The sequence below is a fragment of the Phascolarctos cinereus genome, unplaced genomic scaffold, assembly GCF_003287225.1.
Source record: "Phascolarctos cinereus isolate Bilbo 61053 unplaced genomic scaffold, phaCin_HiC Scaffold_726;HRSCAF=1367, whole genome shotgun sequence".
Classification (NCBI taxonomy): Eukaryota; Metazoa; Chordata; class Mammalia; order Diprotodontia; family Phascolarctidae; genus Phascolarctos; species Phascolarctos cinereus.
The window spans coordinates 366782457-366798414 of record NW_027556098.1 but is presented as its reverse complement, the minus strand read 5'-3'; the positions used below and the strand labels follow the sequence as shown (position 1 = coordinate 366798414).

General features: G+C 39.1%; 1 protein-coding gene across 2 annotated transcripts in view; it reads right to left on the bottom strand.

Moving 5' to 3' along the window:
* Window positions 1–5799: 5799 nt before the first annotated feature.
* Window positions 5800–15958, bottom strand: part of YBX1 (Y-box binding protein 1) — a 30688-nt gene continuing 20529 nt past the window's right edge. For both annotated transcript variants that reach the window (XM_020983427.2, XM_020983425.2), the window contains 2 exons: window positions 6918–7183; window positions 5800–6166 (listed from right to left, as the gene is read on the bottom strand). In XM_020983427.2, the coding sequence (XP_020839086.1) occupies window positions 6949–7183 (235 nt within the window). In that variant the 3' untranslated portion in view covers window positions 5800–6166; window positions 6918–6948. The remainder of the gene's footprint in view (window positions 6167–6917; window positions 7184–15958) is intronic.

The following is a 15958-nucleotide window of genomic DNA, read 5'->3' as shown; positions in this document are numbered from 1 at the left end:
TTAGGATGTCAATGTTGTCTCTATTCGAGTCTTTCATTTTTGCTTTATGAACTTTTTATTTTATTTTATTATGGTCTGCAGAAGATGTTTTTACTATTTCTGCTTTTTTACATTTGTTTGAAATAGATCTATGGCCTAATGGTCAATTTTTTTTGGTAAAAAATGTTATGAATTTAAATGCTAAGGATTTTGGAGCATATCCTTTTAATACTGACTTGTTCGTTGTCTGATTCTTTCAGCATAATGTAGTTTGATTATTTGTTATCAATTTTTGGTTTTGCTTTGCCTGGTAGCATGATTACAACTCTTGCTTTTTTGGATTCACCTAATGCATAATAAATTTTGATCCAACTGGTCATTTTTATTCTTTGTATATTTTCATTTTTAAATGTGTTTTTAAAACAAAAGATTGTGGGGTTTTGCTATTTAATTTGTCAACCTTTTTCATTTTTTTAAATTAATTCATTTATATTTTAAATTATTAGTTTATATTTTCTCCATCTATTTCTTTTTAAAATTGGAATATTTTTGTTGCTTTTCCCCTGTAAAGAGTTTCTTCAGTTACTTGTTTAATCGACTTTAAGGCGACCCTATTTCTATAGGCTCTCTATCTCTTGCCCTCAAACATCCACTTGTTTGTCCCCCCCACTTCCTTAGTTTCATAGTTCTACTTATTTCTTCCTTTGATGTAGTTATCTAATCCTTCCCCTCTTTCATATTCTCATTTAAGCAGTTAAGTAATGCCCCTCGCCTCTCTTCAAATTTCCTTTATTAGGTTTTTAAATTTTTTTCTGCAATTTTTCTAATAAAGGATTTCTTTCCCTCATCTTTGCCATTAATTCTCTTCCCTTTCTTTCTATTCTAAACTTTTACTCTTTGGTTCACGGTCCTTATCCTCATTTACTCTTCCTTTAGTCTCCATGTTTCTCATGGAATTAAAGCTTCTAAGGCAGTGCTGCTGAACCAGATTAAAACTTTTTTAAAAAATATAATACGACAAAGATAATGTTAATTTGTGGTTTTCTAAGTCCATATGTGGCCTGACAGAATCTGTTTCTATATGAGTCTGATACCACTATTCAAAGGTTCCTATTTGGAACTCCCTTACTAAACAGTTTCTGTTATTATCCTGTAGATCCTGCCTCTACAGATCAACTCCTGCAGCAAAAAGAGTATTATCCAGAAATTTTACCATGTCCCTGGTTATATAGTTCATTACTACTCTTGCCCTCTTCATGACGAATTTTTCCTATTTGCCATGAAATATCCTCTCTGGATCCAAGTCACCTAACCTTAGAATCTCAGTATGTCTCCAGTACAACTCTCTTCTAGCTGCTACCAAATGGACAGTTATAAGGAGGTCAGGTGCCCCCAGGAAGTCTGGTCCCCTTTCTCTTGGGGCAGGGTGCTGTCCACGGGGGCACAACATCAAAGGTCAAGTGGTCTCTCTGAACACCAAATGTCTGATGATTATATCCATTTTTTCACTCTGAGTCCTTTGTCTTGGATTATTATATTGATCAGAGTAGCTAAACTCATGTTTTCCCAAGATTTTTGTGAATTTTCCTATTTGTCATTTAAGGCACAATAATATTACTTATATTCCTGTACCAACATTTGCAAAAATCGCTCCTGAGTCAATGGGCATTAACTTTAAGCTCTTTGCTATCACAGTATTGCTGTTGGCACATTTGGGATATTGTCTTCTATCTTTGATCTCCTTTGGGTTTCTGCTTAGTGGTGGGATCTCAAAGTCAAATAGTATGGAAAGTTTAGTAACTTTTTAAAAAGAGGATAATTCTGGAATCTTTGGACCAACCACAGTTCCACCAATGGTGTGTAGCAGCATGCCTATGCCATAGTCCCTCTAATACTGGGCTATTTCCATCTTTTGTTATTTCTGCCAAGGTGCTGGGTGTGAGGTGAGTTATTTTTATTTGCATCTGTCTTATTAATGATTTGGAGCAATCTTGCATATGACAGTTAATAGTCCTTCCCTGAAGAACTGTTTGGTCATATTCTTTGACCATATTCATTGAGGCAGCCTGGTGGCACAGTGGACAGAATGCTGGGGCCTGGAGTTGGGAAGACCAGAGTTCAAATCTAGCCTCAGACACTGTGTGACCCTGGGTAAGTCATTTCACTTGTTTGCCTCAGTGTATCTCCAATATATTCTCTTCCAGCTGTTACCAAACAGACAGTTCTAAAGCAGCGGTCTAACCACAGCCTCTCCGCCCTAAGGAAAAACACAAGCACCTGCCTGTTCGGCACATTTACTGTTCACGACAATCTGGTCCCAGCCTTCTTTACAAGGCTCATTACATTTATTACTCTTCCTCACACACTCTACTCCAGCCAATCTAGTCTACTTATTTCCCCATATGTGACATTACAGAATAACTAAGGCATCTTGTCCTTTCACTGGCATTACACAAACCACTCCGTGCCCTGCTCACCCCAGCCTAGAACGCTGTTCCTCCCACCACCTTTTAAAATCTCTGGCTCCCTCTAGCTCCCTTTTAAACGGAGCTCAGGTGCCACCCAACTCCTTCATTATTGTCACAGTGGTTGGCCCACACCCTCACTCTGATCACTTCATTTATTGGTTATAATGTTCCCACTCTTGCAGAAAACGGGCTCGAGGCCAGGGGCTGTCTCACTTTTATCTGGATACCACACATAGTGGGCAATAAATGCTTGCCCAGCCATGTGTGGTAATGAAGCTAGCTTAATGGTAATTATTCATCCCACATCACTATCTTTTCCTTATCAAAAATGGAAATAAGGTTAGTCTGCCTGGTACTAAGTAGGCTGAACTGTCTCTACCTGATTTTGGGGGAAACTGTCAGTGTCAGGAATTATTGGCATGGCTTCCTCATTAATTCCTTTAAGGGTTGGTGGTAATATTGGGTTAAGGCCTTTGAAAGCCTTGCCCACTGTAGGTGCTTAATTTTTATAAACAGAACTCATTCTCTATGACAAGGCCCTGCAGACCACCCTGGTGTAGACTCAAAATTGTTAAGCACATGCTGTGCTTTCCAAGACCAGTCAACCACTCAAGTGTGAAGGCAGAAATCTGAGAAACTATGGAAAACTTGTTTCCTATCAACAAAAGGAAAAAAAATATCTTGTGCATTATAAAGTGCTCTCCTCACAACCACCTAGTGTGGTCAGCAGTCCAAGCGTTACCACCATTTTAGAGACCCAGATTACCACTCAGAGCTAAGATTTACATATTGCCTACCATATGCCAGGCACTGGGCTAAGCACTTTTCAAATATCTCATTTGATCCTTGCAGCCTTGGCAGGTAGGTGCCGTTATCCCCATTTTACAGATGAGGAAATTGAAGCAAACAGAAATTCACTGACTTGCCCAAGGTCACAAAGTGAGGCTATATTTGAACTCAGGTCTTCATGACTCCAGGCCCAGCGTTTTAGCCACTGTGTCACCTGCAAGTGACACAAGTCATGCATGGCAGAAGTGGCAGAAATGAGCCTAGAATTCCTGATGCAAAATCCAGCATTCTCTCCACTTCACCATACTACTCCCACACAATCCAACAGATGTCCAGTTAATCTGAAACCAAGGTTGCATTTCCCTATAGAAAACAATCTTGGAAATCACATCATGGGCATTTCAAGACAGCTACCCATTTAACTCAGAGCAGCTGTTGGCAAGTCCAGTGTGTTTAGCGTGGGACATTAGGAATACCTGTCAGAATTGGGACAATCCCCTAGCTCCATGTTAATGGAAAGTGTGGCCTCCACCAGTCAATCGGAGTAACTCTTCCAATGACTTAGCTGCTATTCAAATTTTCCATTGATCAGGATTTCTCTCCTTCCCTCCTTCAGTCTCACATAGAACTGAAAGTCATCTTAGGAGCCTTTCCTCTCCAATTTTTTTTTTCTTTTGTGAGGCAATTGAGGTTAAATAACTTGCCCAGAGTCACACAGCTAGTGAGAGTTATGTGTCTGAGGATGGATTTGAACTCAGGTCCTCCTGACTCCAGGGCCAGTGCTCTATCTACTGCGCCACCTAGCTGCCCCTCCTCTCTAACTCTTAAAGCAACCACGGATCCCTTTAAGTTTTCTAAGGGTTTTTACTGCTACCAACAATACAGACAGGTAAAAGGGTTTCTTCCGATTTGCCTCTTGTAGCCCCACTGTCATGAAAAACAAAAAACAATTTTAGATGCAAGTAAAAAAAAAAGCACAAAGAAGCCATTATGTACAAACGAAAGGTAAGATTCAGTCACAGAACACTGAAGCTGGAAATTACAAATCTAGTTGTAAAATCATGGAATTGGGGCTGGAACCTCAGGTCTAGCCCAACCAATACTTGAGCCACAACCTCCTTTACATCTGACAGGCGGTCATCTTCTAGCAATGGAGAACTCATCACCTGACATGGCTCCAATCTACTCCTGAAACTTTTCCTGCACCAAAACAATATAATTCACTTTCTCTTCAAGACAGTCCTTCAAATAGATTTGAAGATAGTGATTATGTCCTTTCCCTCCCCGCCAGTCCTCCCTCAACCAATCATTCCCCTTTTCCTGGGCCACTCACCTGCCAGATGGCCTCTCTAAAATCACAGCACCTAAAACTGAACGCTTCTGATGTAAGGAAAAGAGTGTCTCCTCTCACACAGTATACCATGCTTCTACTAACCATGATTAAATTAAATTCTCTTTGACCACCATATAGACTAGAGGCTTACTAGCTATTTACAGTCTGCTTTTGGCACCCATAAGTCATACAAAATGACTTTACTTTAGGGCAGGGGGTGAAGATAGGTGTAAGGACTGAGATCCAATTCATGTGATTCTGTTTTTAGAATTTCAACTATTTAATTTCAACTATTCAGTTATTTAAAATACTACTCAAAGCTGTCAGCAGTCATCAGATGAAGCTCCACCTTACCAGTGTTCTCCACTGTATTCTACCAACATCAGGACAAGGATCCAGATGCAATGTAGGAAAAGATATACACCTAACTACCTAGGTTAGGGGCAGCTAGGTGGTGCAGTGGATAGAACACTGAACTAGACTCAGGAAGACTGGAGTTCAAATTAGGCCTCAGACACTTAATAGCTGTGTGACCCTGGGCAAGTCACTTAACTCTGTTTACCTCAGTTACCCCCCCTATAAAATAAGCTGAAGAAAGAAATGGCAAATCACTCCAGTATCCTCGCCAAGGCCCCAGAGTAGGACACAACTAAAATGACTGAACAAAAATGTGGACACCAATACCCAGACTAATCAAAAATGAGTAAGATCTCCCTCCCTTCCCTTATGCTTTACCTACTTTTGGGACTCTGGGTAATTTAAAAAAATCTGATCCATGCAGATATCCCCCCACCCCAAATAACTTCTATCTGAAAAAATGATTCCTTATACAATCTTGCTCTGACCAGTCATTTTCCAAATCATTAACAGATTTCAATATATCGGCGGATCAATTACCATTATTCCATAGGGAAAAACGCAAGACTGAAAAGAGTAACTGGGTCAGGGAGACCCTCCCTTCCTCCCTGTGCACCCCTGACACACTTGCAGTGCCGGAGCCCACAGAGCTGCCTCAGAAAGTTTTTAAATGCATAAAATAAATAGAATTACAAAGCAAAGCAATTATATTGAAATAGTTATCAAAACAGTTAAGAAGTTTTACCAGGTTGAGATCTCCTACGCCTGAGCAATGGCCTGAAGGAGCCATTTGCCACACAATTTGACACAGCCAACACATAACTGTCAACAACTGCATCAACACCATTAGAAGCAGCCAGACATGGACAGATAATTATTTAAAGACCTTTATTAACAGGTGCTTGCAGTTTGTGGATTTTTGAAAAAATTAGGTGTACTTTTATACAAATTAAAAATGAGGTTCTTAAAAATCTCAACTTGACCAGATATGAAACAATTTAAAAACCTTTAAAGGTGTATTGAGAAAACCAGGCTTTTTAAAAAACATGTTTGTCATTCCCAAAAAGAGACTTCTTTAGGTAAAAATAATAAAAACCCCACGCTGCATTGATGATGCAGAGAGTTCTAGTTATCTGGTCAACAGCAAAAAGCAAGCACTCAGGTCTTCCGTTCCAAATCTTTTGTTCATTTCTTATTATTGCTGGAATTTCATATTCTTTCTTCTTGTATGGTGACTAAACTAGAAAAGGAGAAACAAATGTCAGATCATGTTGGCCTCTGAGAACGCCCCTCACCCCGGCCCAATCTCACCCAAGACTGTGTTATCTAAACATTCTCTAAGAGAAAGCTTCAGGTCATTTCCTAATTCCCCTGCTCCACAATGTTTTTAAGAGTAGCCTCACAGAATAAGTTCATGGCAAAAATGGAGGCCCACACACCATACCAGGTCACCTTTCTCACCAGACCAAATGCCTCATTTCCCCATTTATAATGGGAAGAGAATGAAGCAGTAAAATCCCCTTTAGAATGTTGTTTTCAAGCGATAGTACAGTGACAAAGTCACACAGGTCACCAATTCACCAACAGTACAACCAGATCCATGGTAAGGTACCAAAACAAGGCAAAGTTTATGCAACCCCACAGAATCCATGGTGCGTAAGGGACTTCAAGGAACCATACACTCACAGTTTTAACATTTTCCTTAAAGTCATGTCCAGCTATCCAAATTAACAACTGGGTCTCCCATCAGCATACACAAAAACAAGAAAATAGGAATTACTAAGCTTTAGTATTTCATCAGCCTTATAAACAGAATAGTATATGCTTTTCTTAAGTTTGTAGGCAACACAAATTCTTTAAAACCAAAATCTAACATACTGAGGGGAATTTACATAGGAGACTACCTGACCAGACCTCAAAGTGGTGCCAAACTCAATTTGCAAGGTTGCTCTTTGTTATGCCCAGATTTCCAGAAACACCAAAACAATTACCCGGATGATGGTAGAGATGGTAAGCCGGCATTTACTCAGCCCCGCCCTGCTCAGCCTCGGGAGCGGACGTATTCTCAGCTGGTGGTTCGGCTGCTTTTGTCTCTTTGCCATCTTGTGGTTTAGGGTTCTCTGGGCGTCTGCGTCGGTAATTGAAGTTACGGCGATACCGACGTTGAGGTGGCTGCTGACCCTGGGTCTCATCTCCTTGGTTCTCTTTGTCTTCTTCGTTACCTTCCTCCCTAGGCTGTCTTTGACGAGGAGGGCCCCTGAAATCAAGTTAGTAACAGTTGGAAGGATGCAACCGATTCAGTTCAAATCAGCCCAAACTGAGTCAAGTACAACAGGAGGCTACGTCCTGGAGGAAAAGTCGATAAATCCAGTATTTTAGGTTCAATCCTTTTGTCATTTTACATACCCAAATGAACTTAACGGATTTCAACTTTCTACTAATCCTCTGCTAATTTCTCAATGAGATTAAACACTTTCATATTATACCTTCAGCATTTCTTTGAAGAAAAAAAAATCCTACTTTTTCCCAACTGTGACCTGCATGGAACTGCCCTAGCCATGGAAAGTGTCCTAGCCTTCAATTTCAGGGGGCAGAAAAACCAGCTTTAATATGAGAGATTAGAGCAGTTCCATCTGACCTGATCCAGAACAATTTTACTACAACAGATGTGGTATAGAGAAAACATAGAGGAACACTGCTGCCAGACCTGGAGAAATGGTAACCCTATTAAATTCCACCTTCTGAAAACAATCTCTAGCTACACAGCACAAAATGCTGAACTTGACAAGAGCCATACAATATGCTGGAAGAAGCAGGTAGGGGAATGATGGTGGTGGTAAATCAAGCATACTTTTCTTTGGGGATTGTATATAAGGCAGAAACAAAGAAGACAGAGGAAGGTTAAGAACTAGGGAAAACACTACTAAAGGTGAACAAATCTGCTATGGAAGTAACTCTGAATGCAGTCATCCTGGGTTCAATCAGATGAGTCAGGTGACTTAAGAGTCACCAGAAATTTCATTAGTACACCATTTCATCATCTTCCTGGCTACCTTTTGAAGGTTATTATTCCTTAAGTATGAAATGCCATTTTCCACTCAGAGGTACCACCACACTTTTCTCCCTGTCATATAAATCTGACCCTTGAGTTCAAAACTTTTACATTGCTTTCTATAACACATTTCCCTCTGCAGCAGTGATGACTTACTAGAGTGGAAAAAAAGGTGTACAAATCCAATATACACCTAGCCATAACTCAGTTCTGAAAGCCCCAACTGTCTCCAATGTGAATTTCATCAACACAGGATAGGAAAAAGGGGGGGGGGGGTGGTTTGGAAATGACAAGAAGAATAAAGAAAGGGGAAGTAAAAAGCAAGGAGTTTATGAACTCTCTAGAACAGAACCACAAAACTATAATAACTAATCAGGCACCCAAGAATTTGGCTACTTATCCCTGCACTTAACAGAGCCGTTTCACGTTTTTTCAAATCCCTAAGCCTTCTTCTCTAAACCCTCTCATCAAATTCAACATCATTCATGTTTCATTTGACCTTTTGCTTAAAAGCTTCTTTTGTGCGTATCAGCTTCATTCCTCTATCAATCCACATAATCCAGTTCTTCATATTTCAGGCCTCAATAGTTTACTGGGGTCTACTCAATACAGTTATAATAGATATTCTTCATATTACTGATGGCACTCTTTGCTGAAACTTACAATATCTTCTAAAATGCTCTCTTCCCAAAGACTTGATCAACTAGTCTTTTGAACTGACAAAGAAGTGATTCAACAGTGAAGATCAAGACCATATCTCAAAATAAAATCAGGTCAAACATTCAGGAATCCCTTATCACTTATGTTTTCACCAAATTATTTACAAAATAACCAATTTGTCCAACTTAGACATTTCTATTGTATAGTCATTGTCCTATAAGCCCCAGCCGATGTTCTCTCTTCTCCTCCTCTACTGGTCACCTGTGATTTTAGAGAGACGTCCCTCATTCTAACTCATGTGCCATGATTACTCCAAGTGCATACCATCCATGGACCTCACACAGCAGGCTATATAAAACACAGCCTGTCTTGTAGGAATAGTATACCACTGTAAACATACTATTTATCAAAAGCATTACCATTTCACTCTTTCGCCTTCTACAGGTTAAGGCAATAGCAACCTTGGTTTTTCCTTGCATTTGCTCATATCTCCACATTTATGTTCCATTCAACACACTCCCAAACCAATATACCCTTCCCTCCCAATATGAAATTTCTGATTTCCTTCTTCCTCACTTCATAAGCCTTTAAGAATTGTTACCATTTATAACTCAGCAGCCCCTCTCATATCCCTACCCCTTTCCTCTGGTGTACAGGCTCTCGTTACTAACAACTGAGTCTTCGGGTCCTTACACCTTCAGTTTCCCTACCACAATTCATCATTCTGTTGCCTGACTAATGTTTCATGTGTAAATCTAGTCACGGTACACTTCTGAGCAAAAATCTGTTTATTGAACAACAGCCCCTCACAATCTGGTTCCCTACCTTTTCCAAGCTTATCTCATTTCATCTGCCAAACCCCAAACTCTAACCAAAATGGATGACTGCTGTCCTCTGATCATCTGTTCACAGTATGATTTTCTCTCTTCCCTTTCTTCACTTCTTGAATATATCCAACCCAAAAGCTATTTTCTCCATGAAGATTTTACATCACATTCCATTTTTCAACTCTTTGCAAAATCCTTTACGAATTAAATCACTCTGATCCTACCTTCCTAATGAACTTCTCCAAACACACAGCTAGACATGCATGAATTAATGCCCTGTCACCATGTAACAACATGTATCAGTTATCTGTCAGTGTCTTCTCCTATACCAAATTCCATCTTATCTATATTCTGTGTGTCTCTAATATTTCTACAGAGTAAAGACCTAATAAATTTGCTGAAGACAATAACTTACTTGGTCCACCCCTATCCTATGTTAAGAGACAGCCACCGAAACTCACAAAGACAGATCGAGCTCCAACAGTCAGCTACATGCTTACTTTCTCAAATTCACTTCAGTTTTTGTCCAAAGGGTTTGAAGGACAATAATGACTTTTCCAAGGCTATCATTCATTGTTAATGAAAACATTTTCAGAAGTATCTCATAAAAAGGCTACCTGGGGCAAGCATACTTCACAAAATATAAAACTAGCTTTACTGGTGAAGATGGGGGAGAAAAGAGAGTAAAGAAAGGATACAGGCCATCTGGAGACCTGTGTAGGACAAAAGGCACCTCCTTCTCCCTTTGAGTATGTCCTAAGTCTATTGTGTATTCCTCTCTTACAGGCAAAGACAGTAACACTAATGTCTGTACAATCTCAAGGCTGGGACAGTTTGCCAAAATTCACCCAAGTCTTGAACAGTATACTAAATACGAAAAGATCCAGTGTTTTTCAGTATCAAATTAAATTATCCTTATAATTCATACAAAAATGTAGCACCATGGCATGTAGCACAACTCCCTCATTTTATGGAGGAAGAAACAGGTTTAGAATTTAAACGACTTGCAGTAATGACATTCAAAAAAGAAAAATCTATCTCCAACTCCCAGTCAAATGCTCATTTTCCTGCTTCTCACAAGTTTATGAAGCAAAACTACAGATTGACTCTGAAATCCTTTTATGATACTGTTACTTTCACCCCCAATCGGTGAAGACTAAAAATAGAAAGGAATACACTCATGTGAGTTTATATCATTGCAAGTATTCAAGTGTAAGTGAGACAACCACTTTGAAAATACTATAGCAGGGATTCAGCCATCAAGCAATAAAATGAGACTAAAAGCCTAAAAGTCTTCTTTCAGCTTTAGGGCTCTAGGATTCTGTCTGGTGACCAAAAAATACGCTTGCTACAAGAAATACTCTACATCTCAAAGAGATCCTGTTAGCATTTCACCAAGGAGAAATATTCAAACTATGGTCATATTAAGATAGATAAGGATGTTTTCATTTCCCTTTTCAATTATTATTCAAGAATATATAGGACATGAGATATTTCATCTGTCTGCAGAATGTTATCTCTCCTTAAGAGTAGATTTGATCACATCACTCCCCTATTCAATCTATTTCAGTAGCTTCCTATTGCTTCTAGGATAAAAGATGAACTTGATTTTTAAAGTCCTTCACATCCTGGTCACCAAAGTGGCCTTCATTGACTTTCTCACATGTTAATTCTCTTAGCTCCAAGCCTGTGCATTGGCCACTCACCTTGCTTGGCATTCAATCTAACCTCATTTTCACTTCATAGAATCCCTTACTTCCTTCAAGACTCAAACTTGGCTAAAGCAAGTCTACTTTCTAGATGAAATCTTTCTTGAATCCAACCGCTAGTTTTCTCCTTCCCTTGTTACCCTGCATTTATTCTTATATATTTATGTTGTATTCTTGCATAATATACTTGTATACTTAGACATATAGCCAAGTCTCCGAGATAGAAAAATGCAAATTCTCTGAGAGCAAATGGTTCCATTTTTTTCTATGTATCTAGTAAGTGCCTACCATTAAGAAGGCATTTAATAAATACTTGCTGATTAAATCACTGCCCCAACAACATAGTTCATCTTTAACAGAAGTCCTATTAAAATACAGTCAACTTAAAAATTAAGTACAGCTTATTCATGAGAAAACAAAGACTGACCAATAGGAACAGAAGGCCACGAATGGGAAGGAAAGGTCAATAGGTAAAGCAAATTCAGATGATGGGGAAAACAGACTTACAAAAAAGGAGATACACATACTAAAGCTAAGAGTTTCTAGATCCTGACTACCTGGCAAACCTTATCTGCTCGTTGATGGGAAACACTGTAACTTGATGGTCTTTATAAACATTCCTTTTCCTGAAACTGTGAACTAAAAGCTGAGAGTATGTAGCAAAAGTTCATCTCTTTAACATCAACCTTTGAATTTTCAGATGACCCAGAAGAAATTCTCTTCTGTTATTAACACTATCTGAAAAGCAGGCTTGATCAAAGTGTGATCCTGAGACAGTCACAGGCCCTAGGCTAAAGGATCAAACTTTCTGGCCACTTTGATTAAAAAGAGGAAGGAGGAACAAGGAAAACGAAATATTTGTTTTTCCTCAATGATACTCCCCCAACACTCATGGCACTCTAATGTTATAAATCCCAGAATGAGGTGTTTCCCACAGACCAAGAAGATGTGTTCTTTATCTACCAAAAGCAGTTTCCCTGGAGAAACCAGGATCCATCTTCAAGTCTGAACCTCTTGGCCCCTCCCATATTAACATACTAATGAGACCTGTTGCTTCAGGGGCTCATCTATATAGTATAGATATTCACATTTTTCCTTACCTTAATGAATGGCTCATAAAGAATGATTCATCTGATCAAGCCAGGAAGGATTTGACAATCACCATGGAGTCTGGGACTTCAACTTCAGAAAGCCTATCCCTTACCTTCCCCAAGGCTTCTGAGGAGCTACCTTAGACACCAAAAAGATGTTAGCTTTCCTGTGTACATCTCAGCTTTCCACTGTAGTCCTGACTGCAAAAACCACCAGGGAACAGCTGTGACAAGGGATCTTTTTCATACATCTGCTGGGACTTAGAGTCATAATTTCTCTCTGAGAAAAGCCAGTATGGAGCAATTTCTGTGCCATCTGGGATCGCACCTGGGCTAGGGAAACAAGGAGATACCCACTTAGAATTAATTTGAATGCTTGTTGGTAATGTCAACAAGGAGAAACTGCCTCACTCAGTGATTTTATTTCTATATCCAAGGGTAAAGGTTGTCATTCAGTGCCCTCCACCCCAAGGTAAATAAAATTAATTTCTTCGAAGGTACTTCAGCAAGAAGATCAACACAATGATAAGTACTGATCTCTACTCATTCTCTCAGGGGTCAAGTTCTGGACATTATCTTCTTGTTTCAACTAGGCAGCAGCGGATAGAGTACAAAGCCTGGGGTCAGCAAGATCTGAGTTCAAATCCAGTCTCAGATACTTACTAGCTGTACGATTCTGGGTTTAAGTCACTTAGCTGCTGTGTGCCTCAGTTTTCTCAACTGTAAAATGGGGATAACAACAGTACATACCTCATATGGACTTCTTGTGAGGGTTAAGTGAGATATTTACAAAGTGCTTGGCACACAGTAGGCTCTATCTAAACGCTTATTCCTTCTCTCTCCCCTTTTCTGTTAAAGAGGGAAAATTTCAGATTGAGGAGTAGTACAAAGACAGTAAGGAATGAGAAATCTAAATCATAGATTCAAGTCCTCTAAAGGATTAAAAAAAAAGACTAAACAGATTAACATCATGGCAATGACTTGATATGTGGCAAATACCCACCAATGGAGACATACACATATACAAAACACAAATCCAAATTTTAATCATTAGTCTTAATTTCATCTTTTTTCTCTCTGAATTTTCTTTGGAACAAATAGTGGTTAGCATTTAGAGCTAAGCTTAAAAGGTCATACAGATTCGGAGCCCTCATTCTACAGATGAAGAAAATGAGACCTAGAGGCTAAGTGATCTATTCAAGGCCCCACAGGTAGTGGTAAAGCCAGGACTGAGCCCAGTCTTAACTCCAACCCAGTGCCCTTTCCACTGAACCATGCTGAGGGAAAGCCAGAATGCCAAGGGTTTTGATAAAACAAAACAAAGGGCTTATTTAAATAATTCATACAGTGATTACATGGATCAAAGGACACATTTCTTTCAAACTGTTATAAAATGACAGTTCTATCATTTTAGCCCTTGACCTTTTTCTATCTATCCAAGAAAAAAAAAAGAGTCAAGTTCAGGTTAAATTAGTCCAAAAGAGTCCCAAGGTTCAGGGGTCAGGTTATTATTACACAACCCAAAGTAAAACCCATTGCCTAATCAGCAGCTTTAAGACTGTGTGTATTTATCTATATAGATGTGTGTGTATATGTACAAGTATACACAGAGAGAGATGTATATAGATGAGTACTATTTTTCAGAGAAAATCACTTTCAGTGAAATAATGCAAAAGGTTTAAAACAACTCCACTAATATAGAAAACGTTCAACTTTAAAGGCAAATTAATCCTAACATCTTTTCAGAAACAAAGACGTTCATAACTTTAAAAGATGCTTGGTTTTGTTTCTTTTTTAACTGAGCTTATGTTTAGCATTTTTTTTCCTTAAAGAGAATTCTCAATGCAGAAATTTTCTCTACCAATGCAGATTAATGCCACTTTTGGCACAATCAGTTTCTGGTATAACAGAGAGTTGCCTAGGAACACTGGAAAGATAAGGATGTGCCCAAGGTGACACAAGTTACCCTTCAGTTCCAGATAAAAATCCCACCTTCTATTAATTCTAGTGCCTTCCTTCTGTTATTTTTACCAGTTTACCCTATCTATAGCTTCTTTGTATAGTATTTGGCACAGTTTCTCCTTACAGATTAAAAGCTCCTCAGGAGCAGGGACTTTTTAAAAAATCTTTCTTTGTAACCCCTAGTCTTACTTAACACAATGCTTGGCACACAGTAGGTTAAAGTTTTGACTGACAGTCAGCAAGTGTCAACAAAAGAACTTGAAGCCAGGCCATAATACTGCAAGGCTACCCACCTCTCAGAGGTTATCTTCTTTAATATAACCTGGCTATACCCCCAAGATAGAATGAAGCACAGAGACCTGTCAGTTGAGGTACTGGCAGTGTAATCCAACATGGAAGAAGGGCAGAAGAACTAAGAGAGCAGACTATGGTAATTGAGATTCAGTATTTCTCAATGAGGCATAGACCCTCTATCTATGCCTATCCCTAAGTGATATAACAAACCTATTTGGACTTCAGCACATATTTTTCAGTACTACAGAGGAAGACAGCATACATTCAAAGGATGCTGCTGATGGCAGAGAATTTTAAGAATTGTTTTGTTTTCTGGAGGTTGGTGGAGAGGGTATGTGCATATGGTACAGGAAGAGATAGACAGAATGGGGACTGGGACCTGGGCCTGTCATTTCATCAGTGAAAGGAGTTTCAGGTGAAGAAATTCCCTTACCACTGCTGATTGGCTGATAGGTGGAACCTAGAGCCAGATCTCCCAGGCTCCAGGGGTAGCTCTCTATGTATCAACTCTGCTACTGTACTTCTACAATTAAGTGATTAATATTCAATAAGCACTAATACACTGCTAGCAAGTATATACTAGTACCTCACTTTCTCAACATCAAAGAACAAGCTGTTCTATACAAGTGAATTATCCTAAGAGCTGAAATTTTTCTGGATTACCAATTCAGACTCATCCATTATGAAAGCTCCACTATTGGATGTGCTATAGTATAATGTTGCCTTCAGGAGTGAGGTTTGCTCCCATAATAAATGGCCCTAGACAGTTTTGCTTTTTTTTTTTTTTTTTTGGCAAGGAAAGAAACAAAAATTTGCCCAAATAACCAAAACTATCTTCCCTGTGTCCTCCCCTCCAATGTTGTTTGGGAAAGCAAATAGCCCAGCTTCTAAACAGGTATGTCTTGAGACATCTATTCTATCTATCAGAGGCCTTTTGCTTACCTATAGGGCCCTTGGCTACATAAATTTTGGATATTTGAGATCAGGTGTCACCATTTCAGTTGGATGAAGGATTTATAGAAAACCTGAACAAACCACCTGCACGAGTATTTTATGGTTATGTTTAAACTATCAAAGCCTTTGGGTTCCACCAGCCCAAAGCCAAGATCCATAATAAACAAACTTAGTCAAGAAGAGAACTGTTGACAGAACTTCAGGGCTGGTACTGATAATGTAAGGTCATCTTTGGGGGAGGCTTTTCCTTGATAATCCATTCCAACATTATTATAGGATTTGTGAAAGCAGAACATCCCACATATTGCAAGGTACCTGCTATGTACACAGGGGTACATAAACTACAATTCTTACTTGGTTCTCTAAAAGCTTAAAAGTTGATAAAAAGGATTGTGGTATTTACACAAGCTAGATATAATATGGTCATGGTGAAGATTTAAGCCCAACACTACCTAAATTGCACAGTGCAATAGAGAACTTACC